This window comes from Zootoca vivipara, chromosome 13 (assembly GCF_963506605.1).
Source record: "Zootoca vivipara chromosome 13, rZooViv1.1, whole genome shotgun sequence".
Taxonomy (NCBI): Eukaryota; Metazoa; Chordata; class Lepidosauria; order Squamata; family Lacertidae; genus Zootoca; species Zootoca vivipara.
This window is the reverse complement of record NC_083288.1, coordinates 11165150-11191758: the sequence shown is the minus strand read 5'-3', so window position 1 is coordinate 11191758 and position 26609 is coordinate 11165150. Positions and strand designations below refer to the sequence as shown.

Here is a 26609-nt window from a genome sequence, read left to right as displayed (position 1 = left end):
TTACCGTAATATTCTACTGGGAGCCACCCAGATGGGCAGGGTATAAATAGTTATAATTATATGCACACACCTGTGGTTTGAGCCTTAATGGTTAACAGTGCTTTAAAATCCTGCAGAAAAAGTTATAAAGCTTTGTGATATAAACACTTTGTGTTTTAGTTGGTTTGGTCTGATCTTCAGGCATATACAGGGTGAGTCTTTTAAAAGAGGCCCCGTAGAACACGTGTACTCTGTATCCACGGGGCCTCTTTTAAGGGACTCTCCCTGTATGTATGAATGAATTTATATTCACAATAAAAGTCAAACTACAGTGGTACCTTGGTTTTTGAACGTCTCCATTGACGAACATTTCTATTTTTGAATGCCGTAAATGCTTCGGTTTTTGAACATGCCTCAGAAGTCGAACATGCCACGCGGCTTCCGTATTGAGTTTTCCGTATTGAGTTTTTGGTTTTCGAACATTTCAGAACTCGGAACGGTCTTCAGGAGCGGATTACATTCAAAAACCGAGGTACCACTGTATTTAAATTGTCTGAGCCAAAGCCCACTACCCAAACACTTGCAGAAGCATCATGCTCCACTAACTAGGGTTTTTAATGGTTGTGTTCTGCCGCATGTCACTGATGCAATAACAGCGCATCAGTGGTGGATTTATACTGGAGCACAACAAAAGTGAGACAAAAACCACCACCCTGGGACGTTTGTGGTGTGAAAAACTACAGGATTTCAGCAGGAAAAAACACCAATTCTTCTCAGTGTTTGCCCCCACCCACAGAGCCGAGATGTAGGGAGCCATCAGGCCAGAGTAGGTGTCAAAATAATCTTTATTAACAAAGTGTACACTAACACTCCTGAGAAATAAAAAGAAAATGCTCACAGTTATTATTTTTCCTGCTACTCTCACTGGGAGATTAATATGTTATTTTGGATAGGTGGCCTAGGGCCATTGCAGCATCTAACTGAGGGGTGAAAATGGGGTGGGTTTGAGGAGTCAGTTACAATGATTCTATGCAATGCTATAGTATGGGGATTCAATTGGGAAAGGCGAATACACACATACAAAAAGTGATCTGTTTGGTTTGTTTTCTTCTTTCCAGGGTTTTCTGAAATTGTGCTTAAACCAGCCTTGCAGATCTGTACAATAAATAAATACAGCTCACTTGCACATACCTCCATTTTGCATAGTGGCTCGCGCAAAGAACAGCAAGGTATTGTCCAGAATAACCTTTTACGCTAAGTTGATGAGCCAACCACAAAACTGGCTGTTCCTGGAATATTTTCCAAAGCCAGATAAATCTGGAATGTTGCAAAAGTATGGGAAATGTATTTTCAGAACAGGTTCCCTCCACCCCAGTTTGTTAGAATAGTGTCACTCAGCAGGCAATGCATGAGACAATTCCCCCCCTATTAACTCAGACCCAAATGTGTTTGTTGCGTGGCGCTAGGGGTTCTAGACCTGACTTTACCAGCTCATTTCATACAATGAAGATGCAGTTTTATGCATGCTTTTCTGGGAGTAAGCCCCACCAGACTCTGCAAAACATAGCTCTGAGCAAACAAATACAATCAGAGCTACAGACAGCATACATATTAATCTGTTGGGGTTGGCTGTAGAACTTGGGGCAGGGCTCAGAGGGGCTGTCAGAAGGCCAGGGATTGCATCCTTCAGAAGTGAGCCTGAGTACAAACAGCAAGCCAAAAATCTCGTTAGTAGCCCCGTACGAAATTGTGCTACACATTTCCCCCTTTTATCCTGCACTTCATCTGTCAAGGTGTACACTTTCTTTTTCTCAACAGAGATTTATGTCCATGCAAGAAAAATGTAATATATGAAGTTGCCCTCAATATTCACTAGGGCAGATCATTAAATGGTTCGTTATATTCCCATGTACAAAGTTGTAGCATCATTTTACTCTTCCCTCCTTACTTCACAGGGTCCTCCTGCACAATGACTAGAATCTTCAGACATGAGTTGTAAGTATCAAAGAAAGACACAATCATTCTTGGTCTCCTACAACCGAAGAAAAGGTTAAGTTCTTAGCAGTCTCCTCGTCTTCCTCCAGACAAAATTTCCTATTATTACTTTATTACATTATGGAAGTGCTCCAATGTCCTGCCATACTAGTTACCATTCAAACACTGACAGAGGCAGACCCCAACATTTAACAGATGCAAGACTGGGGATGTGGAGGAAAAAGTCAACCAGCCATTCTTCTTGGAGTCGGGTGGGGTGGGAGAAATATGCACCCGAAGTCTACTCTATGGAGTACCATTTCTGAAATCAACCATCTTGGAAGCCAACCCACTATTAAACTGCCCTTGTTTCAGAGAGGACAGGAAATGGCAACAAGTATCATCACCTTAAGCCATGAGTATTGTCCTCCAAGTGCAACAATTAAAAACAGCTAAAGCAACTTCTCAGTTCAGGCTCCTCTTGACTTGGCTTTGGGCTCAACTGGATTCCTAACTCCCAGGAAGCAAAGGGTCAGAGAGGTGTCTCTGAATGTCCAAGTGCTCCGAATGTGCCTCAAGGTGCTCAGGAAGGGAAGGGAAACGGGATCCTTGGAAAAGTCCCTGGTTGCCCGGTGCCCTCCGGTGAGGCTCCAGGTTTGGCAGGGTCTGTGAGCAATGTTCTTGCTCAGAGCTGATTGTCATGGTCTCATCAGAAGCCACAGTCAGGTGTACACCACTTGACAACGAGTCCCTGGATTTCAGCTGCAGCTTCTCGATTTCCAAGTCACTCGGAGTCTGGTGAGGGAGGGGAAAGGGAACAAAGTTAAAACTCCTTCATGTGGCATGTGTTTAGGTTGGCTCAAAGTCCCCCTGTAGGAATCTGAGAATTTCAAGTTGCAGTTGGAAAAAGGGGGTGGGGTTTACATCCCTCATGAGTGACTTGGGAAGGGGGGAGAAAGTGGATTCAGTTCACATTTAGATACAAATTTGTCAAACACTGACTTTCCAAAACTATATGGGAACCAAAACACAGCCACCCTTAAAAATTCACACTCATCCAACTTATTCCAATGCAGTTTTCCCACCTGGTTTCAACAAAAATTCATATATTAGAGGAAAATGTGCCTTAAAATGCATATATTTGTGAGAATTATGTACAAAATGTATTAGGAGATACTGCTTGCAAAATGTGTACATTAGTTAAAAAATTGCATACAAAAATGAGAGACGTTTGCACTGAAATGCTTAAGAATTCCCATGAAAATTATTATCTTTGGGGGGGGGATTCGCAAATTGCTGCAGAAATGTGGGAATCTGAATTTAAGATTGGAAAAATGAGAAACTGTGAGAACTGAAACTGACAGATCTTTCTACCCCTACTCTTGACTGCAGAAATATGCATAGAAGCACAATACACAAGAAACACCAACTGCTTAGTAACAAGGAGGCAAGTTCAATACAAAGCTTTCACTATTCTATCAGATCTCCTTGTTTACACAGCAAGGTGTATATTTTGAAGAGCACATTTGTCCCTATTTTCTGTAGATAACTGAACACACATGCATACTTACAGTACTTTTCCATAAGTCCCACCCCCCTACAGAATTTAAAGTTCTTTGCTGCAGTATATGTAGTCCAGGGGTCAGCAAACATTTTCAGGAGGGAGCTGGTCCACTGTCCTTCAGACCTTGTGGCTTCCTGCAGCCAATCCGAAGCCGTGCCAGCATCACGGAAGTCAGTCCCCACACGCCAAGGCCTCCGCGCTACGCTGGTTTAGCGCAGGGACTGACCGGGTGGCAGGGTCCGTGGGCCGGATTTATGAGCCTGGTGGGCCGCATCCGGCCCCCGGGCCATAGTTTGCCAACCCCTGATGTAGTCCCTTAGTTTCATGCACACTGCTGTACTAGCTTGGTCCTTCCATCCCCCGTTAGGTAAAGCTAAAGGTAAAGGGACCCCTGACCATTAGGTCCAGTCGTGACCGACTCTGGGGTTGCACGCTCATCTCGCATTATTGGCCGAGGGAGCCGGCGTATAGCTTCCAGGTCATGTGGCCAGCATGACAAAGCCGCTTCTGGCAAACCAGAGCAGCGCACAGAAACGCCGTTTACCTTCCCGCTGTAGCGGTTCCTATTTATCTACTTGCACTCTGACGTGCTTTCGAACTGCTAGGTTGGCAGGAGCTGGGACCAAGCAACGGGAGCTCACCCCGTCACAGGGATTCGAACCGCCAACCTTCTGATCAGCAAGCCCTAGGCTCTGTGGTTTAACCACAGCGCCACCTGGGTCCCCCGTTATGTACATACCCCCAAATACTTTTCTGGCCTGGCTTTGAAGCCAGGCGCTTTCTCTCACCAGCCTCACTGCAAATGAAGGACTTTGATTCCTAGTGCCTGCAACTCACCTTTGTGGGAGTCAGTTCCTCTTCCCCTAGTGGAGTTTCAGGTTCTGTGCTCCGCAGGCTCATGCTATACAAAGCCAGGTTGTGGGAGGATGGCGAGATAGTGCTATACGCAGGCGGCACTTGAGACAGCTGTCGCTGCAGCAGCTGCAGGATGAGGTTCAGGTCAGAAGACATCCTGGACTCCAGCCTACAAGAGAGATCATGACATTTTAGCCTGAAGCACACTGAGTGAGTAAGGAAGGTGTGTGCAAGACTAGCCCAAAGACTGCCTAAGTCTAGTTTGAACAAAATGTTAGTCCCTGACATAACCAGCTGGGTGAATTTGTGCGACACCAAGCGCTCTTAAAAAAAAGGGGGGGTATTTCATATTTCCAGAATCTGGTTCCTCCAGTAACTTGGGCCACATACTGTTCATATAAGTATAGTCATCTTGGGTGAGTAGCATATAACACAGGTGCCAGAAACTTGTAGCATATAATAAAAATAAAACTCAAAGCAGTCTGCAAAAGATAAAACGGTAAAATCTAGAAAAATTCACAACCCTACTTTAAAACATACAAAAGTTAAAAGACTAAGAGATTAAGGTTTTTATCAGGCGCTGAACAGAGTGCCATGCAAGTGCCTGCTTGATCTCAATAGGCAGGGAGTTCCAAAGTGTAGGAGGCGCTGCCACACTAAATGATCAAGTTCTTAAAAATGTAGAATGAGTATTCTGTTGCACCTGGACCCAAGCTGTTAAGGGCTTTATGTATAAACACTCTGAACGTGGCCTAGTAGCAATTCAGCAACCAGTGTAGATCTCTGAGCACAGGTGACTATATCATGGATGCTTTAGGAACAGGTAACTGGTTTTATATAGGAGGTTGGAACACACCATCTACCTTGCAGTTTTATTTAAGTTCCTGCAACTTGGGGTTCTTCATAGAATTCATGCCCTATTGGAACCTCCAAGCAATGGAGTTTACCTGCTGAGCTGGGCCTGCAGGCACTCCAGCTTGGATTCAATCTGTCGCGGTCTGTCATCAGAGTTGGGAGGCATGTCCAAAGGGCTGTGAACCAAGGACATGTGCTGGAGAGGCTCTGTAAGGGAATTAGGCCTCTTGTCTTCCCAGAATGTGAACAGGTTGGAAACATCCAATGGCGTTGCTGAGGGACAGAAAAGGAGACAGATGAAATAAGACCCCTGTCTTAGACAGCTGGGTTTTCAGCCATCTACCATTAGAACACCTGATAAAAATTATTCTTACTGTTTATTAAATTGTTTTGTTTTGTTTTTTAAAAAAATTTAAGCAACTTACAAGTTAAAATACAAAGATACTGTAAAACAGACAGAAGCAATAAGACCATGCATTGCACATTATAAAACATTACACATTATTGTAAAATCAAGACAGTGTCCTATTGGTATGAACCTGGCAAAGAGAATTTATATAGTGAAGGCAACAGTTGGGGTCAAAGTGGGAATGACTGCCCAGACAACAGCTGATGATGGAAACAGTGGTAAGCAGGCCTCACACCAGCATCTGAGGTGGCACAATCACACTAAACAAATATTTTTCTTTAAAAATAGACCAGTGGAACTTATTCCCAAATTAATGTGCTTGGCCTCAGAAGCAAATGTCATTTCATTCCTGCAGTCACAACGGTGTTATGATTGAAGCAAGTAAAATGCAGAATTGCACACACGCGCGCACACACATACACATATATCAGATTTGAGGAAGCAATAGAAACAGTTGGAAAGCATGAAAGAGCAGTGAGTGAGGAAGAAGAAAAATGTGAATCGTGCGCTTTCCAGCTGAAGCAATATACATGGCCATCTAAAAGGGGTGAATCATGGGTAGGCAAACTAAGGCCCAGTGGCCGGATCTGGCCCAATCGCCTTCTAAATCCGGCCTGCAGACGGTCCGGGAATCAGCGTGTTTTTACATGAGTAGAATGTGTTCTTTTATTAAAAATGCATCTTTGGGTTATTTGTGGGGCATAGGAATTCATTCATCCCCCCCCCCTCAAAATACAGTCCGGTCCCACACAAGGTCTGAGGGACAGTGGACCGGCCCCCTGCTGAAAAAATTTGCTGACTCCTGCCTGAGACCATTAAGCCCAGTGTGTAAAATTACTTAGCTGCCCCACTGCCTCCAAAAGAGAATCGTGTAATTGAATTAATTTCCTTTTCAGAGAGTAGTTTAAGACCTATGTGTATTTACTTGGTCATAAATCTCATTAAACTCAGAGGGACTTAAATGAGAAGTCCACATGCATAGGCTCAGATTACATCAGCCACACAAGGCTGTCTCTCCTACTGTGCTCATCAAGAACTCAGCCTCCACATGTCCACACTTTCCATTGGTGGTTGAGCTCCGAAACTCTTCCTTTGCAGGTTGGAGGAATATTGAAACACAGGACCTTGTAGGGCAGCGTTTCTCAAACTTTCTTCTCTGGGCTACGCTTCCAAAATAAAAAATTGCTCATACCACACCACTTTTTTAAAAAATTGATAAGAAACATATCGGAAAACAAAATTGGAGCAACTCCTAGCAGTGCTTGATTTAGAACAGTGCTCCCCAACCTTTTTATCGCCGCGGACCAGTCAACGTTTGATCATTTTACCGTGGCCCGCTGAGGGGGGACGTTGATTGTTTATATTTTATTTAGAGTGTTTTGATTTAATAATTTTAATTTAAATGTTCCTTGGGCAGCCCGGTACCAATTGATCCACGGACCGGTACCGGTCCGTGGCCCGGGGGTTGAGGACCACTGATTTAGAACACAGAACACAACTACTTTGTAATTTAACCATGGGACATCCAAAGGCAGCTACATAAGAACATGAATCATTCCCACAATATAATGATAAACGAGCCTCTTACATATGTACCTCATATGTACAATGAGAGGTGTGAGCTTGCTTTCGCTAGGTAATCTCATTTATATTAGGTCTAATTTGAAACAAGCAAACTCTCATCGCCTCATCATCTCAAAGAAGCCTTTCTCTTTTCTGATCTTTCGTATTTGTCATGAGTTGAAAATCCCTGTTCACAACAATATGCTGTGGAGAACTGTAGAATAGCCAATGAAAAGAGCCACGTGTACTGTTTATGGTTGTATATCCTAACTACACTAGGGAGCGGGTGGCGATGTGGTCTAAACCTCTGAGCCTCTTGGGCTTGCTGATCAGAAGGTCAGCGGTTCGAATCCACACAGAACGGTGAGCTCCTGTTACTCTGCCCCATCTCCTGCCAACCTAGCAGTTCAAAAAAAACACCAGTGTGAGTAGATAAATAGGTACCGCTGCAGTGGGAAGGTAAATGGCGTTTCTGTATGCTCTGGTTTCCGTCACAGTGTCCCATTGTGCCAGAAGCGGTTTAGTCATGTTGGCCACATGAGCCGGAAAGCTGTCTGCGGACAAACACCGGCTGAAGTGAGATGAGCACTGCACCCCATAGTCGCCTTTGACTGGACTTAACTGTCCAGGGGTCCTTTGCCTTTACTACACTGAAATGTTTAAATGTTTCTTTGATTGCCCTTGAATCTTCCTGCTGCATTGCTGCCCTCTCCTGCCACACCCTTTGAGAACCACTGCTGTAGGGCAATCGAGCTGCATCAACAGAGGGCACCTTAAATGACAATTTCCAGGATTTTTGGCCTATCAGTGAATCAGTAAGCTCCTTAACCCTTCTCTTAAGCTTAATGTTTTTGAGCCTAAAATTATATTTCATCAGCCTCTCACAGATGGAAAGCAGCAGGAATGTCTAATTAACACTCAGCGGGACAACGGTAATCCTCTGTGGCATCGTGCCCTGCTGGCACGATCCCCTATCCATCCCCGCAGGGCAGGACTTTTGAGGCAGAGTATCAGATAATCATGTAATTCAGGCCAAGCGGATTATCTTACTATAATTTACCCAACCGGAGCCCCCAGTTACCCATACCTGCATAGGACAGGCTGTCATCAGTCACCAGTTTGTCAACGTCAATGGCATCTGGGACCAGGTTTACCACAGCTGGGCCGTATCTGGCGTTTTCACCGTTTGTGAAAGGTTCATTCTTCGTGGGGCTAGGCATCTTGGCCTCCTCTTCACTGGTCTGGGAGCAGGGTGTCGTAGTGCTGCACATATCATCCCAATGGTCCTTGCTGTGCGGACGCTGCAATTGTGTGAGCTCCGAGTACGCGTGGTACTGCTCAGGATCTGAGATGCCTGCATCCAAGTTATCCGAGTCTGCAGAAGCAGCAAAGAATGCGGGTAAGGTTAATATGGGGAGCCAGTGGCTGTGACCTAGCTGCTTGCAGGATCTATACAGCAACAAAATGCTCATGTCAAGTCCACTTCCTCATTTCCCCTGTATTAAATACAGTTCTCCACATTTTACAGCAAAAAAGAAAGAAAAAGAAAAACACCTCATGAAAATCCATTAGCGCTTTAGTGCTAATTTCTCCTAACAGGACACCTTGGGCTAAAGTGCACATTTCTGTAAGCGATTTCCTCTAATATAAAGCATCTGTGTATGTTATTTTCACCAGTATCTTCATTTTCATGCACACTTCAACCTAATGTATGCATTTATTTATTTTTTGTAAATATTGTTTGGTTGAACAACAGGGTCACAAGGGTAAATATGAATTTTGAAAGGTAGCTGTGTCTCTCTTTGCACGTTGCTTCAGCAGGTGCGAATTTGATAGGTTCGGCTTTAACTGTGTGCTGAACTGTGTGCTGAACTGAATTATTATAATTATTATTATAATTCCCTCCCCTCCAAGAAAGAGCCACATTTTAAAAGGGCATAGGATGTCAATCAGATCAACCAAAGGCCTGGTTAAAAAGGAACATTTTTGCCTGGCTCCTAAAGGTGTGTATTTCTCCCCCTCCTCAACTTTCTCCTCCTCCTCCTCTAACCATCACATTTCAAAAAAAAAAAAAATCAACCTCACAAGGCCTGTGGAGAGAATTGCTGTGATGGGCACAGATATAAGAGACCTTTAAAGAGAGTTAGGTAAGGTTATATAGGTTTATCATCAGCCAAGAAAGCTGCATGGCTGTCCATGTTAAGAGGCACCATACATTTCATCTCTAGAGAGGAACGAACAGCAGAGGTAGAACCCAATTCCATCTTGACCTGCACTGTTAACTTTCCCAGAGCAACTGTCCTGCCACTATCAGAGGCGACAGCACTAGTCAAACCTTTGAACTGGCTCAGGACAACATCTGTTAAGTTTTAGTAATGGGAATGGTCAAGAGGTGGCAGCAATGGGCCTTCTATCTTCCTCACTCCATTGCTCCACTCTTAATGAAGCAATCCTGAAATGTTTCCTGAGAGGCTGACTCACCTATTTTGTTCGCTTTGCAGAGGGAATGCTTACGGCGCCGGGCTCGACGATAGTTGCATGCATATTCCTCACTGAGGGGGGACCGAGGAACACTGTCTGCCTGAGAGAGAAAAGTAACAGTCACATACCCTCCAGCATTTCTCCAATAAAAATAGGGGTGTCCTATTCCACTATTAAGGGACGCGGGTGGCGCTGTGGGTTAAACCACAGAGCCTAGGGCTTGCTGATCAGAATGTCAGCGGTTCGAATCCCCGTGACAGGGTGAGCTCCCGTTGCTCGGTCCTAGTTCCTGCCAACCTAGCAGTTTGAAAGCACGTCAAAGTGCAAGTAGATAAATAGGTACCGCTCCAAGTGGGAAGGTAAACGGTGTTTCCATGCGCTGCTCTGGTTCGCCAGAATGGCTTTGTCATGCTGGCCACATGACCTGGAAGGTGTACGCTGGCTCCCTCAGCTAATAACGTGAGATGAGTGCCGCAACCCCAGAGTCGGTCACGACTGGACCTAATGATCAGGGGTCCCTTTACCTTTATTCCAATATTAAGGAACACAGGTGGCGCTGTGGTCTAAACCACAGAACCTAGGGCTTGCCGATCAGAAGGTCAGCAATTCGAATCCCCGCGACGGGGTGAGCTCCCGTTGCTCAGTCCCAGCTCCTGCCAACCTAGCAGTTTGAAAGCACGTCAAAGTGCAAGTAAATAAATAGGTACCACTCCGGTGGGAAGGTAAACAGCGTTTCCGTGGGCTGCTCTGGTTCGCCACAAGCGGCTTAGTCATGCTAGCGAGATGAGTGCCGCAGCCCTAGAGTCGTTCGTGACTAGACCTAATGATCTGGGGGCCTTTTACCTTTATTCCATTATTATTATTATTATTATTATTATTATTATTATTATTATTATTATTATTTTACCCCACCTATCTGACGGAGTTGCCGTAGCCACTCTGGGTGGCTTCCAACATATATAAACCATAGTAAAACTATACAAGGCTGCCTCCAGATGTCTTCTAAAGGTTGCGTAATTACTTATCTCCTTGGGTCACATAACTCCATACCCTCCAGCATCTCTCAGATAAAAATACAGTGGTACCTCTACTTACGAATAACTCTACTTACGAATGTTTCTACTTACAAACGGAGCTCCGTCCGCCATCTTGGACATGGTTTAGATAGGATTTTTTTCTACTTACGAATTTTTAGATAGGGTTGCTTCGACTTACGAATTTTTTCTCCCAATGCATTCCTATGGGATTTGACTTACAATTTTTTTCGACTTACGAATGTGCGTTCAGAATGCATTAAATTCGTAAGTAGAAGTACCACTGTAGGGACATCCTAAGGAAAAGTGGGACATGCAGGGATCAATCAGAAACGGGGACGGCTTCTGTAAATCCAGGACTGTCCCTGGAAAATAGGGACACTTGGAGGGTCATGGTTTCCCTACACCTTGCTTCATACCACTCACTTCATTCTTCCTGCCTAAATATTCTGCTTCTTCTAAGCAATTTGAGGTGCAGAGACTTTTAGCTGTGTCCTGGCCTCAGTTAGCTCTTCTTTCCCTTCTGCCTTCTCCAGACCTTCCTCCCTCTCTTCCTGGCCAACCCCCCATCTTCTACCACCCCCAACCCCACCAGATACTCACATCTCTCAGGTTGAAAGTTATCTCCAGATTGCTCCAGAAATTATCTGAGAAGGCTGGATACATATCCAAGACTTCCAGGAGGTCCTCACGCTGGATTTTATGCAAGTCACAGTAGGTGAGGGCTCGGACATCTGCATTGGATTTCCCAGGCCTGGCGTAGAGGCTGATAGGTTCCCCAAATATGTCGTTCTTCCCTGCACAACGTAAGAAATCCTGTTAGAATGCAACAACTTTCCTGCTGTTCTGGGAGAGAGACCAACGGTCCACTCAACTTGCTGTGAGCAATGCTGGAAGTGTTACAAAAATGGGCTGTGGGGCTCATAGATTTTGGCTTTGAGGTCCAGCCCTAGCTGCACCTCTGGATTTTGCAGGGGGAGGAGACCCCCCCACAGCAGAGCTGTTCTTTCCTCTGGGTGGAAATGGGGATATACCAGCTGCCTCTTCTGGTTTTCAAGCCCTGCCAGGAAATACTCAGAGGTCCTGCATTGCATTGATCCCTTCCAATTCTACAGTTCTGAGTTTTTAACGTAATTTTTTCTTAAGAATACCTTAAAAATTACACGGACAATGTAAATCTCCTGACAGATATAGAATGAACCTTGAAAATAGAGAAAATGTATAGCAAAATTTGTTTATAAAAAAAAGGAAAAGTAGAATAACAAAAATGAAATGTGTACAGATTAACAAACTGTAATACAGCACAATGGGAAGAGTTGGAAGTCAAATATTTATGGTGTGTTTATATTGGGTATGGGGACGCAGGTGGCGCTGTGGGTTAAACCACAGAGCCTAGGGCATGCCGATCAGAAGGTCGGCGGTTCAAATCCCCGTGACGGGGTGAGCTCCTGTTGCTCGGTCCCAGCTCCTGCCCACCTAGCAGTTTGAAAGCACGTCAAAGTGCAAGTAGATAAATAGGTACCGCTCTGGCAGGAAGGTAAACGGCGTTTCTGTGTGCTGCTCTGGTTCGCCAGAAGCGGCTTTGTTATGCTGGCTACATCACCTGGAAGCTGTACGCCGGCTTCCTTGGCCAGTAAAGCGAGATGAGCGCTGCAACCCCAGAGTCTGTCACGACTGGACCTAATGGTCTGGGCTCCCTTTACCTTTACCTTATGTTGGGTATGTATGTATGTAGGTACGGTAGTGTATGTATTGTACGTATGGTATATTGAAGTGTATTGTTAAAGTTTTATGTAAATTGATGTATAATAAAGACTATTTACAAAACAATTCTACGGTTCTATGATTCTACGCAATTTGCCACGGCTCCCTGAGGGCAGCCTACAAATGAACAGGCCTTCCAGCCCACCATTCCCAGAGAGAATTCTTTTACCTAGGATGGCCACCACAATGTCCTCCTTGAGGATCTCAATGGAGCCGCGCGAGATGAAATAGAGAGTGGTGAGGACATCTCCGTAATGTACCAGTGTATCCCCGGGTGGCGCATGGGTTGTCTTGAACTTCATGGCCAGGGCCCGCAGGCAGCCTTTGCTAGCTCCTCGGAAGGCCTTGCAGTTTTGGAGCAGGGTGCGGTTGAGGTGGAGGCAGATATCAGCTTGCAGGCAGTCGGGGAAGCCTTTCAGCACCTGAGTGGGAATGAAAGCAGGCCTATGTGAGTGGGTAGGCTCTCTTTTCTCACTGCTCTATCTTATCCCACAACCATGCCCTGTGCAGGAATTGATTCAACTTGCAGTATATAGACGGATAAAATTAAGGTGGAAGCCAGTTTCTGACATGCTGATCTGTAATGAACTAAGGCAGAGGCTTTTCATGAGCTCACGGAGACGTTCCCAAACTGTTCTGCTGAGGCGCAGGCCAAATGTTCTTTGCTTGGCAATATCTGTCTTTTTATATTCTCTTCCTACACCCCTAGATTTCCAGCTTTTGATCAAAATGTTTCTTCAGAGAATAAATAAATGAAGCAAGGGTGGTTACTTGATAGCAATTATGAAGGAATTTGACTTTGCTGCTGTTATAAGAAAAAACTGCTCCTTTTCTCTTATGGGGTACCCAAGAGCCCATAGAGAGTCCTTATGCAGATTATCGGTAGGAGAAAATAACAGGGGCCAACCAGAGGAGCAAAACAGCTATTAAACATGATATTTATGCAACAGGGTGCTCACACGCAGGAGGGAGGAGGAACCCAGAACAATGGTGCACAAGCCCTGTTAATGGGTTTACCTGGACAGCCTGGCCATTCTTTTGTGATGATAAATACTTAATTCCTGAGTCCAGGTCACACGCTCACTCTATTCATACCCAAATGTGCCCTTAAGGCAGGATTTGTGAGCACAATGGAGAGGCTTTTCCCATTTCCACCAAACTGCAGAGGAAAGAGTTCCATCCAAACTGAAAGAGTCAAAATGGCTTTAGGACTGTTTTCCTGTACTGTTTCAGACATGTGGTTTATATATTTGTGTATGTGTTTGCCTGGTACATTTATGAACATTTATTTTATATCTTAGACCTTATAATTCTCATAACAGCTGCCCTGGAGTATTTGTACGGATCTTGCTTGCACGGATAGATGCATATTATATGGGAACACCAATTTTTATGGGCTGTTTTTTTATTGGTTATTATATATGGGCACACATATTTCCCTTGTCTGTTGCATATCTTTCTGGCTTGTCCAATGGGGGGGTTATAGGATTAGTTCAGCAGGTAGAGCATTGGACTATTAATAGGTAGGTAGCCGTGTTGGTCTGAGTCGAAGCAAAATAAGAAAATTCCTTCAGTAGCACCTTAAAGACCAACTAAGTTTATATTTTGGTATGAGCTTTCGTGTGCATGCACACTTCTTCAGATACACTAGAAACAGAAGTGTCAGACCCTATATATATACAGAGGGTGGTGGGGGTGGGTGGGAATGGGTGATGGGCTGATGGGAGTGGTAAACCTGTAGATGGGTGTTAATGGCTGCTGATGGCTGCAATTAGTCCTGGGCTGAGGTGCTAAAGAAAGCTTGATCATGCATAATGAGATAAGAATCCGATATCTCTATTCATCCCAGGTGCTTCCATGGTTTTAAGCTTGGTAATGATTTCCAATTCAGCAACTTCCCTTTCCAGTCTGTTCCTGAAATTTCTCTGTAATAAAACAGCTGCTTTGACTATTAATATTAGGGTTGTCGGTTCGAGCCCTACATTGGGCAAAGGATTCCTGCATTGCATGGTCTTTTCCAACTCTACAGATGTATGTTTCTAACTAGCACTGACTGCCAAGGCTCAAATATGCATTGTGGATGTTAGAAATGGCACATGTCTTGCCTAAGGGCTGGAAAACTAATAATAATAATAATAATAATAATAATAATAATAATAATAATAATAATAATGATGTAATAAAAATATGGTGGTAATAATGATAATGATAATAATAATATTTATTCCCCAAACCTGGCTGGGTTTCCCCAGACACTCTGGGCGGCTTCCAGCAGAATACGGTATAAAAACCTGAGGGCAGGAACATATAATTGAGGAAAGGAGTCTATATCAATGGGTAGCCATTCCAGAGTGTTTTATTATTATTATTAAGGTAGATCCAATATGATAAGGAAAAGCCTTATCACACAAAGAAAGGAGAAAGGGCTCACTGCCTAGGTTTTTTTTGTTAATAATTACTTTTGTCTTGTCCTCTTCTGAGCCAATTTATATTTCTTGCTCATTGCTATGTCTTGTTGCAATGAGTTCCCTCAGACCAAGAATGTACTGCATGAAATTCTTTTTTGTGGTTTCAATTTTAATTGTTGCAAACAAATTTCATGCACCTTCCAAATCGCTATTTCAGCAAACAAGTTTCTGCAGTGTATGGAAAGGGCCTGGCAGCTACAGTTTACCAGCTTATTTAATTCTGATAGAGATCTCCGAGCAATATTGACAATGATGGATGCATATGATTCATCTTGACAATCTGTGGATTGCAGGGGTAGGGGCATAAAAGAGTGGCAAACTGGAATTAAGGTTTTTGGTTTAGCCAGTTTTCCAAGAGTTTGCTTTAAAGCAGTCCTCCCCAACCTGGTGCCTTCTAGGTATGTGTACACACACACACACACACACCTGAAAACAACTGCAACAAACACACACAAAACAATCTAGATTAGTTCATTCAAAAAAAATGCTGCAAAATAAAGTGCTGCAGAGTTATTCTGGCAAATTTAAACATCGCTGCTTTCCCCCACTTAAATCATACATACATTCGGAAGTCATACCTCAAGGTTTATCCCACAGCTTTAAAAATGCAGTTGGCATTATTACAGGGGGTCTCCTTTGCTCCATATTGGTGATGAATGCACTCCTTGTTTCCTCTCCAGATGTCTTGGGCTACAATTCTAGACAGCCACCCCAACTAGCATGATCGTGGTATCTGGAGCTGCTGGGATTTGTAGCCCTAAACATTTGAAGAGGGGGCACCAAGTTGGGGGAAGCTGCTTTAGGTTGTAATGTGGAAAGTCAAGCGAGAACTGCTCTGCCTTCCTTCAAGGGATGTCTACTGAGGCCTTCCTCTTCAAATGCTACTTTGGGCTTCGCTATTGATCCCCTTCACTCCCTTTCCCAACAGACTAATTAAAATGGATTGAAGTTTATTTAGGCACCATCCTATTCAGTTTTTGCTTAGCAACCAGCCATGTGGAGGAAACGCTGAATCAATATGGCTTTGGAGCCTCTTCCTCACACCCAGGAAAAACCAGACCCAGCTTAGAATTATAGCCTTTAGGTTTCCACCTCAATGTCATTCCTTGCGAACTGGCTCAACAAGGCATGTCTGCTTGAACTGGAGACTCTTAACATCACTTTAAGGTCCCCTCAAATTATGTTTCTCTGGCTAGGATTTGCAGCCACAATGGGAGGATGAAGATGCCCACTTAGTCCTCAGCTCCGGTTTGCTTCCAGCACTATTTTGTTTGTTTGTTGCCAATATCCATCTTGTTACGTTTCAAGCCAATTCACACAATCAATGTGTACGTAGTTAGCATATAGACTGAATAGATCTGGGCTGAGTTCCACACATACTGAAACTATCTTGCATCTTACTTCACAGACCATTTCAGACATTACTACTATGCTGCTGCCAAACATGATGCTTGCACAATAAAGGCTGACCAGGTACCAAGGCAGTTTTGTAGGCAAACGGCCTCCGAATTCAGCCTCGATCCATACAAAACACATGCAAACTACATCATAGGCTTGTCCCTACAATGAGTACAAATAGAACCTTTTAAAGCTTTTAGGACACATGCAAATTCCATTGTTTCCGAACTTCCCATTTACATATGATAGAGAAACAGTTTAATAAGTCTTTCCTTTCTAACTTAATTTTTATTTTTTTAAAAAAAATTGGGAGAGTTGCAGTTCGATGAAATGATTTTTAATGGATTCAGCATGTGAGTTTTGGGTGATTAACTGATCTGCCAATTTTGCATACAAGATTTATGTTGTAAGACGCATACCTGCAGGAGGGAATGGTGAACACTTTCTAAGGTGGTGCTTGCCGTATGCTGTTTTTATAAACTTTTGTATTAAATAATATATGATAGGTAAAGGATAAAGGGACCCCTGACCATTAGGTCCAGTCGTGACCAACTCTGGGGTTGCAACGCTCATCTCGTGTTATTGGCCGAGGGAGCCGGCGTACAACTTCCAGGTCATGTTGCCAGCATGACAAAGTCGCTTCTGGCGAACCAGAGCAGTGCACAGAAACGCCATTTACCTTCCTATCTACTTGCACTTTGACATGCTTTCGAATTGCTACGTTGGCAGGAGCATGGAATGAGCAACGGGAGCTCACCCCGTTGCAGGGATTCGAATCGCCGAGCTTCTGACTGGCAAGCCCTAGGCTCTGTGGTTTAACCCACAGCGCCACCCGCGTCCCACCATAATATATAATATACAGTATTTTAAATCTTCTGCCCAGTCCTACAAAAGCTGGAAAGAATTCTAATCGAGTAGGCCATTGGATCAGTTTTCATCCCAACTGGCCATTGTAACAACTTTGGAACTTTAAAAACTAGTGTTGGAGTTTGCGTTTTTCCTCTTCTTTCCTCCTCTCTTTTTAAATTTTGTGCCATGCCTTTTTATTGTAGGCCTCAGAGTAAGGACTGTCTTTCTTTCATTTCCCTTCTTTTTTGTCCATTGGTCTGTAAGCTGCCCTGGGGGTCTTTTTTGATTGAAGAGCAGCATAAAAAATGCTTTAAGCAAATAAGCAAACACAACGTGGCTTACTTTTTAGTAGACACACGTAGGATTGTACTTTGGATATTGCTGCCAGACTTCGTCATCTGTCATGGGTCAACAAATGTATCTGGTTTGCGTGCATAAACGTACAATTTACAACACAGTCCTTCAAATGGCAATCTCTGAGACCAAGCATTTGCCCCTTAACTGCCTTGGGGTGCTTCCTCTGAAGTGAAAAAGCCGGGTAGAAATGTAAAAAATTCCTCTTCTCAACACCAAACCACAGAGGACACTCCACCATACACAGTCTTCTGTTTTTGACTGTTGAATAAATATTGCTTTTTTTTTTTTTGCTGTCAATCAAGTGAGGATTTTCTGCCCTGGCTGTCAAGTATTACACTTAATGAGATATACTTTATGAGATCTTTGGGAGGCAGATTGAACAGCCAAGGAGTTCTGGCCAATCTTGTGAAGGGAGGAACCTGGGTAAAATCCAGGTGTATTCTGCATTTGCAGAAACCTATCTACCTAGCTGTCTTAGGCTGTCTATCGAGCTGTCCAGTTACATAGCTAACCATCTCTCATCTCCAAGGTCAGGTCTTTGCTACACAACCTACATCATCTCTGACTCACCGCATTCATGTCGATTCCATTGGTGTAGGACCAAGCATGCTGGAAATACTCCTCAAGCCGCTGGCGCAGCGGGTTTGGGATTTGGTGGAAACGGATGAACTCCTTCACCCTCAGCATCTGGGTATGGTAGCGAGCCGTGCCCGAGTACAGGCGCTGTATGATGGCAGAGACATTGCCAAAAATGCTGGCATACATTAGAGCTGAAACGAGAGGACATGGGTAAGCATTACGGGGCAAAGGGGCCATTGTCTGGGATGGCGGTACCAGAATGTGAAATGTTTGAGCCCCAACTCATCATGCATTGTAGGCACAGATATTGCCTACACAATATCTTACTGATGACACTGTCCTGAGCACTCACAGATTCATCAGGAGGTGACTTGTGAACACTAAGAGAGATGGTGGATCATTTTTTTTAAAGATTGAAGTACTCAGTGTTCATGTTTGTTTGGGAGCTATGTTGCCTGATCTGGAAGCCTAAACCAAGGGCAACCAACTTCCACCATCTCAATTCAAACATGCCTACTATTAACATAAGGCAGAGTTGAAAAACCTGTCCCCCTCCAGATGTTGTCAAAGCCAGGTACTATCGGCCCCATCCAGCATAACCAATGGTCAGGGATGATAGACCCTGTAGTCCAATAACATCTGGAAAGTACAAGGCTGGCTACGTCTGCACCAAAGTTTCATCACAGATGTTTGGAGAGAGTTCTTGGTCCCTTGTTCATCACCAAAAGGGAAAGGGGAGGGAAAAGGGGGCACAGATTTGCAGAACAATTGCTATGTGTAGATATATGCATATTGCTAATTCAGAAATCTTTTTTGCCTAGCTGGAATAAGTCATTAACTTCTTACAGGTGACTCTTGCTTTCCCAGATGGAAAGTCTACTGGGAGCAGGTAAAATTTATATACTCCGTCACCCCTGGGTCAAGGGGAGCACTCAGGAGCACTTACAACCAATCAGCATGACACAGATGGAGAAGATCTTCTCGGAGTTGGTGTTGGGGGAGACGTTGCCAAAGCCCACGCTGGTGAGGCTACTGAAGGTGAAGTAAAGGGCTGTCACATATTTGTCCTTGATGGAGGGGCCAGAAGAGAGGTCGCTGTCGTTGTAGCGCTTGCCAATCTGGTCGCCGAGGTTGTCCAGCCACCCAATCTTATGCTCCATGTAGGGCCGCTCTACGTTGCCAATGGCATACCAGATGCAGGCCAGCCAGTGAGCAATGAGGGCAAAAGTGCACATGAGCAGGAAGAGCACAGCGGCCCCGTACTCGGAATAGCGGTCCAGCTTGCGGGCAACTCGCACCAGGCGCAAGAGTCGCGCTGTCTTCAGCAACCCTATCAGGGTGGTTGTCTGGAGAGGGGATGAAGAAAGAAAAAAAAGGAAGGAAGGAAGGGAGGGAGGGAGGGAGGGAGGGAGGACGGTAACAAGACATTTGAATATTATTTGCATTTTTTTAAAAAAAGTGTGAGAGTGACAGGAAGGTGCTGAATCTGAAAACTGTAATGCAGGAAACACCATGACTACACCAAAACAGAAAACATTACACAACAGTCACTGTGGCGTTTTATTTCTCCTAAAGTGAAGTGTATTATAAGCCCCACTTTATTTCTTTCCCCTCCATTTCTTAATGCATCTGTGTGCAGACTTTATTATGATACTCCTGCAACCACTTCTTGAGCCCCAAATCTACACTTTAGGGAGTTTTAGGGCTCTTTCCAACGGGGGGGGGGGGGGGGGGAAACACACAGCAGCCATGGATAAACTTACATTTTAAAAAAATGGTGCCAGATTTTCACGGAATTCTGATCTTACTTGGCACATTCTGCCTGAAACCATTTACAGGTTCCATAGGTCCCCAAAGGCTTTGCTACTCCTATCCATAGACCATAGGACCGCACTCCTGACCTCCTGCCGGACACACTGCCGTGTTTAGCTGGAGGGGGATGGGGAAGGGCAAAGCAGGGGTGGGGCCCATCCACCACTCCTGCTGTGCCCACACCATGCTGACCTCCCTGCATTTTTGTCCCTTCCCCTCTTCCTCCAGGTAAGCACAGCAGTGTGGCTGATCGGAAGCCGCTTTGTTCTACTGATATAACTGGCATGTAACTTTGGGAACAGGATACCTGAAAAATTGCATTCTGCTGCATATATGACTGCCCAAACCTTGCAACTCTTTTCAGAGGGTCTGTGTTGGATCCCACCCACCAAAGTGAAGTGAAGTAGGTGGCTAACAGGGTATGCACCTTCTTTCTCAGTGGGGTCCCCCACCCACCCACTTGTGGAATGCCTCTCTGGCCATTCTGGCACCAGGGGGAAACTTCTGTCATTCTCTCAGGCCTTTAAAAACAGACATACCTGATTTTGCCATTTTGTAATTATTTTCCCATCTGGTTTTGCTTTGCAAATGTTTAGGCTACAAGTTATGGTGTTGATATTCAACTACTAAACCTGCCTTTTAATTTTATCATGTCATTTTATGTTTTTGAGCCCCTTAGAGAAAAATGCCGTTGGATGGCCTTATATAAATATAGCTCAGGGGTTGGGCAAGGCTTACCGGCCATGGGCTGGATCACTCCCGCGGAGATCATCCATGGGCCGGAGCGGCACAGTGCAACGCTAAAAATCGTGCCTGTGCAGAAGCTATTTTCAGCGTCTGGGCATGCGCAGAAGCAATTTCTGGTATCTGTGTGTGCGCAGATGTGATTTCTGGTGAAACTTGGTGAGTCCTCGTACCACGCTGTGCCGGTTTAACGCAGTGCGCGGGGGACTCGCTGAGCGGGCCACTCAGTTCGGGGGTGGCTTGTGGGCTGGTAAAACAGTCTTTGTGGGCCGCATCCGACCCATGGTCCGCACATTGCCGACCCCTGATATAGCTAGATGGCAGCAGAGCAATCCTCAGCATGGTGACAGCGGCAAGTGAAATTGTGCATGGCCCATCACTTCCAAAGCCCTATTTTCCCATGCTGACCAGGGCAGGAAATGGGGATCTGTCAATTTTTTTGTTCCAGTGGATCTCTGCTTTGTAAAAAATTTTCCCCTTGAAACCACTGGGGGAATGAGGGATTAACTCTACCAGCTCCAAGCTGGAATTGCTGGTGATGAGACCAACCTGGGGCCACTCAGATGAATGGAGGCAGCTTGGTCCTGCCTCTGCTCCACCCCCAGAGTGCCTTGTTCCAGGGTCTAATGCCAGCTCTTGCTGATAAAGACACAGTATGTGGTGGCTGCACACACAATATTATTTCTGTGAGGATGTCAGGAACCTCCACGTGTCTCCTCACTTGTGAAGCTCTTCTCCACTGGAAGAGAGGAACTCCCGCCACATCCTATTCCCCTCCAGCCAATGGATCTGAGAATTTGGATTGCTGTACAATATGTGATGAGGGATACGGGTGGCGCTGTGGCCTAAACCACAGAGCCTAGGGCTTGCCGATCAGAAGGTCGACAGTTCAAATCCCCACCACGGGGTGAGATCCTGTTGCTCGGTCCCAGCTCCTGCCAACCTAGCAGTTCTAAAGTACGTCAAAGTGCAAGTAGATAAATAGGTACTGCTCCAGTGGGGAGGTAAATGGCGTTTCTGTGCACTGCTCTGGTTCGCCAGAAGCGGCTTAGTCATGCTGTCCACATGACCCGGAAGCTGTACGCCGGCTCCCTCAGCTAGTAAAGCAAGATGAGCGCCACAACCCTAGAGTGTCCGCGACTGGGCCTAACAGTCAGGGGTCCCTTTACCTTTTCCTTTACAATATGTGATTACGGTGGTGAGAGTTTTATATGAACAAAGATAGAAAGACTCATCATTACCAACCATGGAGGAATGGTTATTGAAATTATTAGGCTTAGCTGAGATGGCAAAAATGGCATGTTTAATCAGAGAAAAGTCATTGTCAACGTTTACTAAAGATTGGAAACCTCTCATAGACTTTTTGCGTGAAAAAGAAAAAAGAAATGATGGCATTTGGGTTTGAAAGTTGAAGATAATGTTGGTTTATTATAGAAAGTAGTCTTGCTAAGTGTTATATTGGAGTGGATACGTTGAATAATGTTTATATACAGCTGACAGACAAAGAATCTTTAGTTTCTCTCTCTCTCTAAAATCCTTCTTCTATCTCTATCTCTTTCTCTCTCTCTCCCCCTTCTTCTTTCTTTCCTTTCCTCTGGATCTATGTTTTATCTACATTAATGCTTTAGTCGGGACAAAAAATATATTTGATAATAATCTTTGTAAACAGTAATATTTTTTACAAAATCTAATAAAATTTAGGGACCCAGGTGCCGCTGTGGGTTAAACCACTGAGCCTAGGGCTTGCTGATCAGAAGGTCGGCGGTTCGAATCCCTGTGACGGGGTGAGCTCCCGTTGCTTGGTCCCAGCTCCTGCCAACCTAGCAGTTCAAAAGCACGTCAAAATGCAAGTAGATAAATAGGAACCGCTATAGAGGGAAGGTAAACGGCGTTTCCGTGTGCTGCTCTGGTTTGCCAGAAGCGGCTTTGTCATGCTGGCCACATGACCTGGAAGCTATACACCGGCTCCCTTGGCCAATAATGCGAAATGAGCGCGCAATCCCAGAGTTGGTCACAACTGGACCTAATGGTCAGGGGTCCCTTTACCTTTACTAATAACATTTATTTCAAAAAGTAAAGTAAGTGACCTTCACGCTGAAGCCTAGAGAACTCTTGACAACAAGAGCTCCTTTCCTCACAAGATTTCTGTGATTCCCCTAAAGATCCACGGGGGATATGTGTACAGCCAGCTCTGTCCCACCCCCATCCCCACCCCCTCTAAGTATAGGGACACCTCTCTCAGAACAACACTCCTTCACTGTTCCAGTGTGTGCTCCCAACTTTTCTCCAAAATGTGAAGGCAAAAAAGTGCGGACAAATAAAACCACTGTCCACCTTACCTCATCTGATCCAGAGCGGAAGATGAGCAAGTCGAAGGGGATGGCAGCTACCATGTCGATGAGAAACCAGCCCTTGAAGTAGTGGATGGCGATCTTTGCTGGGTGGCTTACTACCTCATCGTTGAGATTGACATAAGTGGTGCGGAAGTTGATGATGATGTCAACGATAAACATGATGTCTACAATGAGGTCAATGATGTAGAGCGGGTCGCATGCGTAGCCGCAGTCCGAGCTATTCTCCTCCTGCTCTTCGTTCAGCAGGAAGGCAGCAGAGTAGGGTGTGAAAACAGCCGTGTAGATGACCAGCAGGAGGATCAGCCAGTCCCACACGGCCTTGAAGGGGCTGTAGTGCAGGATGGTCCATCGGTGGATGCGGGGTGCCTGCAGCTTGTACTCAGGGAGGACATCGGCTCCCAGGGACAGGACCTGCCAGAAAAACAGACATCACAGAATCATAGAATTGTAGGATTGGAAGGGACCCCGAGGGTCATCGATTCCAACCTCCTGCAATGCAGGAATCTCAGCTAAGGCATGTAGGACAGGTGGCCATCCAACCTCTGCTTAAAAACCTCCAAGGAAGGAGAGCCCACAACCTCCCGAGGGAGATTGGTCCACTGTTGAACACTCATCAGTGAGTGATGTGAACTATAGATGGCAGCTGTGAGGATCCATATAAAACAGGCACATTTGCACCGTAGTACAGTTTGTGTGTCCTGCACTGGGTGTGTGGGTGTGTTCCAGTCTTTGGAATCTGACATACACTTGTAGATCAAGAGTAAATACTGGGGGGGGGGGGAAAGCGAAATATGTGTCTGTGTGTAGAAAAGGGCCATAAGAATGTCTGAGGGCCATAAGAATGGATTGCTTCTTCACCTTTTTTAAAAATCTTATTTTCCTTGCTAAACTTATGGACACAACCTAGTCTCACCCTGGAAAGCATGAGGTAAAACATAACGCAAAGAAAGAAAAGAAGTCCTCATTCCCATCCCTCTTGAAGTCCTGCCAATAGCCTTTCCAGCTTCTAAAACTTGCCTACCGAATACCGACTCCTTTATTTCAATGTACCGTATATTAAAAGAACTTAAGGGGAGCGGGTGGCACTGTGGTCTAAACCACTGAGCCTCTGGGGCTTGCTGTTTGGAAGGTTGGCAGTTCGAATCCCCACAACGGGGTGAGCTCCCCTTGCTCTGTCCCAGCTCCTGCCAACCTAGCAGTTCAAAAGCACGCCAGTGAGAGTAGATAAATACTGTAGGTACCACTGCGACGGGAAGGTAAACAGCATTTCCCTGCACTCTGGTTTCCGCTATGGCGTTCCGTTGTGCCAGAAGCAGTTTAGTCATGCTGGCCACATGACCCGGAAAGCTTTCTGTGGACGAACGCGGCTCCCTCGGTCTGAAAGCGAGATGAGCGCCGCAACCCCATAGTCGCCTTTGCCGGGACTTAACCGTCCAGGGGTCCTTTACCTTTTTCTTTTTACCTATTAGAAGAACAGCCGCCCAGAAATGTATTTTTGCCCCCCTTAGCCTGCGCCTTTGTTAGGGGTCAACCGAGCCAACCCCTAGGTATGTTCCTGCAGCCACCCACCCCACGTCAGATTAGTAGATTCATCTTTTGGTCCCAGCTCCACAGCTGCTTCTACAACCACATGGTGGTTGTGATCTGATCTAATTTCTTCCAGTAACAAACTCAAAGACACAAAGACGTCATTAGTCACGAAAACTAACACAGCGACACCAACAGTCATCCCTGCAGCTTCCCCAGCAACTTTCTGCCATATACCAGTCATCAGGACCCCAAATATTACTGCTCAGGAAATTCACCTGAATGGAACTATGGAAGCCAGTCTGCACCCTCTGCTAGGGATGGGTGGCTCTGTTGGTTTCTCTTTTTTCCAATCTCTGGTTCAGTTTGCTACATTTCTACATCAGTTTGCAATTAAAAGCAACAACAAGAACTCCTCTTGAAAATCCACAACATGTGAGCGCACAGTTTTGTACACAAATTTGCCAGGTATGCACATGTCTGCAAACCATTTCCCCTAACAACACGCACTTTTGTATGTTCATATTTTATAAACAAAATATGCACATTTTTTTGCACGTGGTTGGAGAACTGGGTACCGAAATTTGGAAAAGGGTGAATATTGAAAGACAGATGCATTTTGGTTCCATCTTGTTTCAGGAAGTGGGATTTAGTTAGCCTCTTCCTATTTCCCACCCCCTGCACAAGCACACACCCAAGTATCTGTGTGAAGGGAATAAACCATTTGCAAGGAAAAGAGATGGGAGTTTTGGTGAACAAAGTGGGAAAGGATAGTCCATGGGTAGGCAAACCAAGGCCAGGGGGCCGGATCCAGCCCAATCGCCTTCCACGGACAGTCTGGGAATCAGTGTGTTTTTACATGAATAGAATGTGCCCTTTTATTTAAAATGCATCTCTGGGCTATTTGTGGGGCATAGGAATTCATTCCATCCCCCCCCAAATATAGTCCAGCCCCCCACAAGGTCTGACAGACAGTGGACCGGCCCCCTGCTGAAAAGGTTTGCTGAATAAAACTTGAATAAAACATTGGTGGGGCCCAGGTAAACCCTGCCCAACATAATCAATCACAAGATGCAGCACACACACACAACATTTGAATGTCAATTCTCATCAACTTTGGGGAGCGGCCCCCTCAAATATTTTATGGCAGGGTGCCAAAGGGACCTTGGCCCCTAGGAGTTGGCTCCAAAGACCAACCCAATCTGCTTTAAAATCTCACTCGTGGAAGATGGGAATATGCTCTCTGGATGTAACTGACAAATTGACATGTTTTTGTTTTGTTTTGTTTGTGTTTACTGTTTTACTGTGGGGAAACCAATAAAATACTTTTTTTAAAAAGTCCTCTCTGGAAAGCAAAACCTCCCCTAGATGGAAAAATGGAATGATAATCAGAAATAGAACCCAGATCTCTCTCCCGTGACAAGCACCCTGACCATATACAGCCTCAAGAGCCTACAGTCAAGATAGCAGGCAGAAGAAAAACACACCATGGGTTATTTGTGTCCTAGCCACCAATGTCTCCCTTCTTATTTAACTTATATGCAGAATTCATCATGAGAAAGGCTGGGCTGGATGAATCCCAAACTGGAATTAAGATTGCTGGAAGAAATATCAACAACCTCAGATATGCTGATGACACAACCTTGATGGCAGAAAGTGAGGAGGAATTAAAGAACCTTTTAATGAGGGTGAAAGAGGAGAGCGCAAAATATGGCCTGAAGGTCAACAAAAAAAAAAACCAAGATCATGGCCACTGGTCGCATCACCTCCTGGCAAATAGAAGGGGAAGAAATGGAGGCAGTGAGAGATTTTACTTTCTTGGGCTCCATGATCACTGCAGATGGTGACAGCAGTCACAAAATTAAAAGACGCCTGCTTCTTGGGAGAAAAACAATGAAAAACCTAGATAGCATCTTAAAAAGCAGAGACATCACCTTGCCAACAAAGGTCCGTATAGTTAAAGCTATGGTTTTCCCAGTAGTGATGTATGGAAGTGAGAGCTGGACCATAAAAAAGGCTGATCGCTGAAGAATTGATGCTTTT

The 26609-nt window shown here is 45.0% G+C and overlaps 1 protein-coding gene across 1 annotated transcript in view; it reads right to left on the bottom strand.

The window, feature by feature from the left end:
- Positions 1 to 2463: 2463 nt before the first annotated feature.
- The window catches only part of KCNH6 (potassium voltage-gated channel subfamily H member 6), a 111319-nt gene continuing 87173 nt past the window's right edge, over positions 2464 to 26609 (bottom strand). The window contains exons 7-16 of the mRNA XM_035135609.2: positions 23025 to 23450; positions 19076 to 19475; positions 18121 to 18320; positions 12648 to 12900; positions 11318 to 11511; positions 9681 to 9780; positions 8287 to 8574; positions 5320 to 5500; positions 4355 to 4541; positions 2464 to 2748 (exon numbers count right to left, since the gene is read on the bottom strand). Of these exons, the coding sequence (XP_034991500.2) occupies positions 2464 to 2748; positions 4355 to 4541; positions 5320 to 5500; positions 8287 to 8574; positions 9681 to 9780; positions 11318 to 11511; positions 12648 to 12900; positions 18121 to 18320; positions 19076 to 19475; positions 23025 to 23450 (2514 nt within the window). The remainder of the gene's footprint in view (positions 2749 to 4354; positions 4542 to 5319; positions 5501 to 8286; positions 8575 to 9680; positions 9781 to 11317; positions 11512 to 12647; positions 12901 to 18120; positions 18321 to 19075; positions 19476 to 23024; positions 23451 to 26609) is intronic.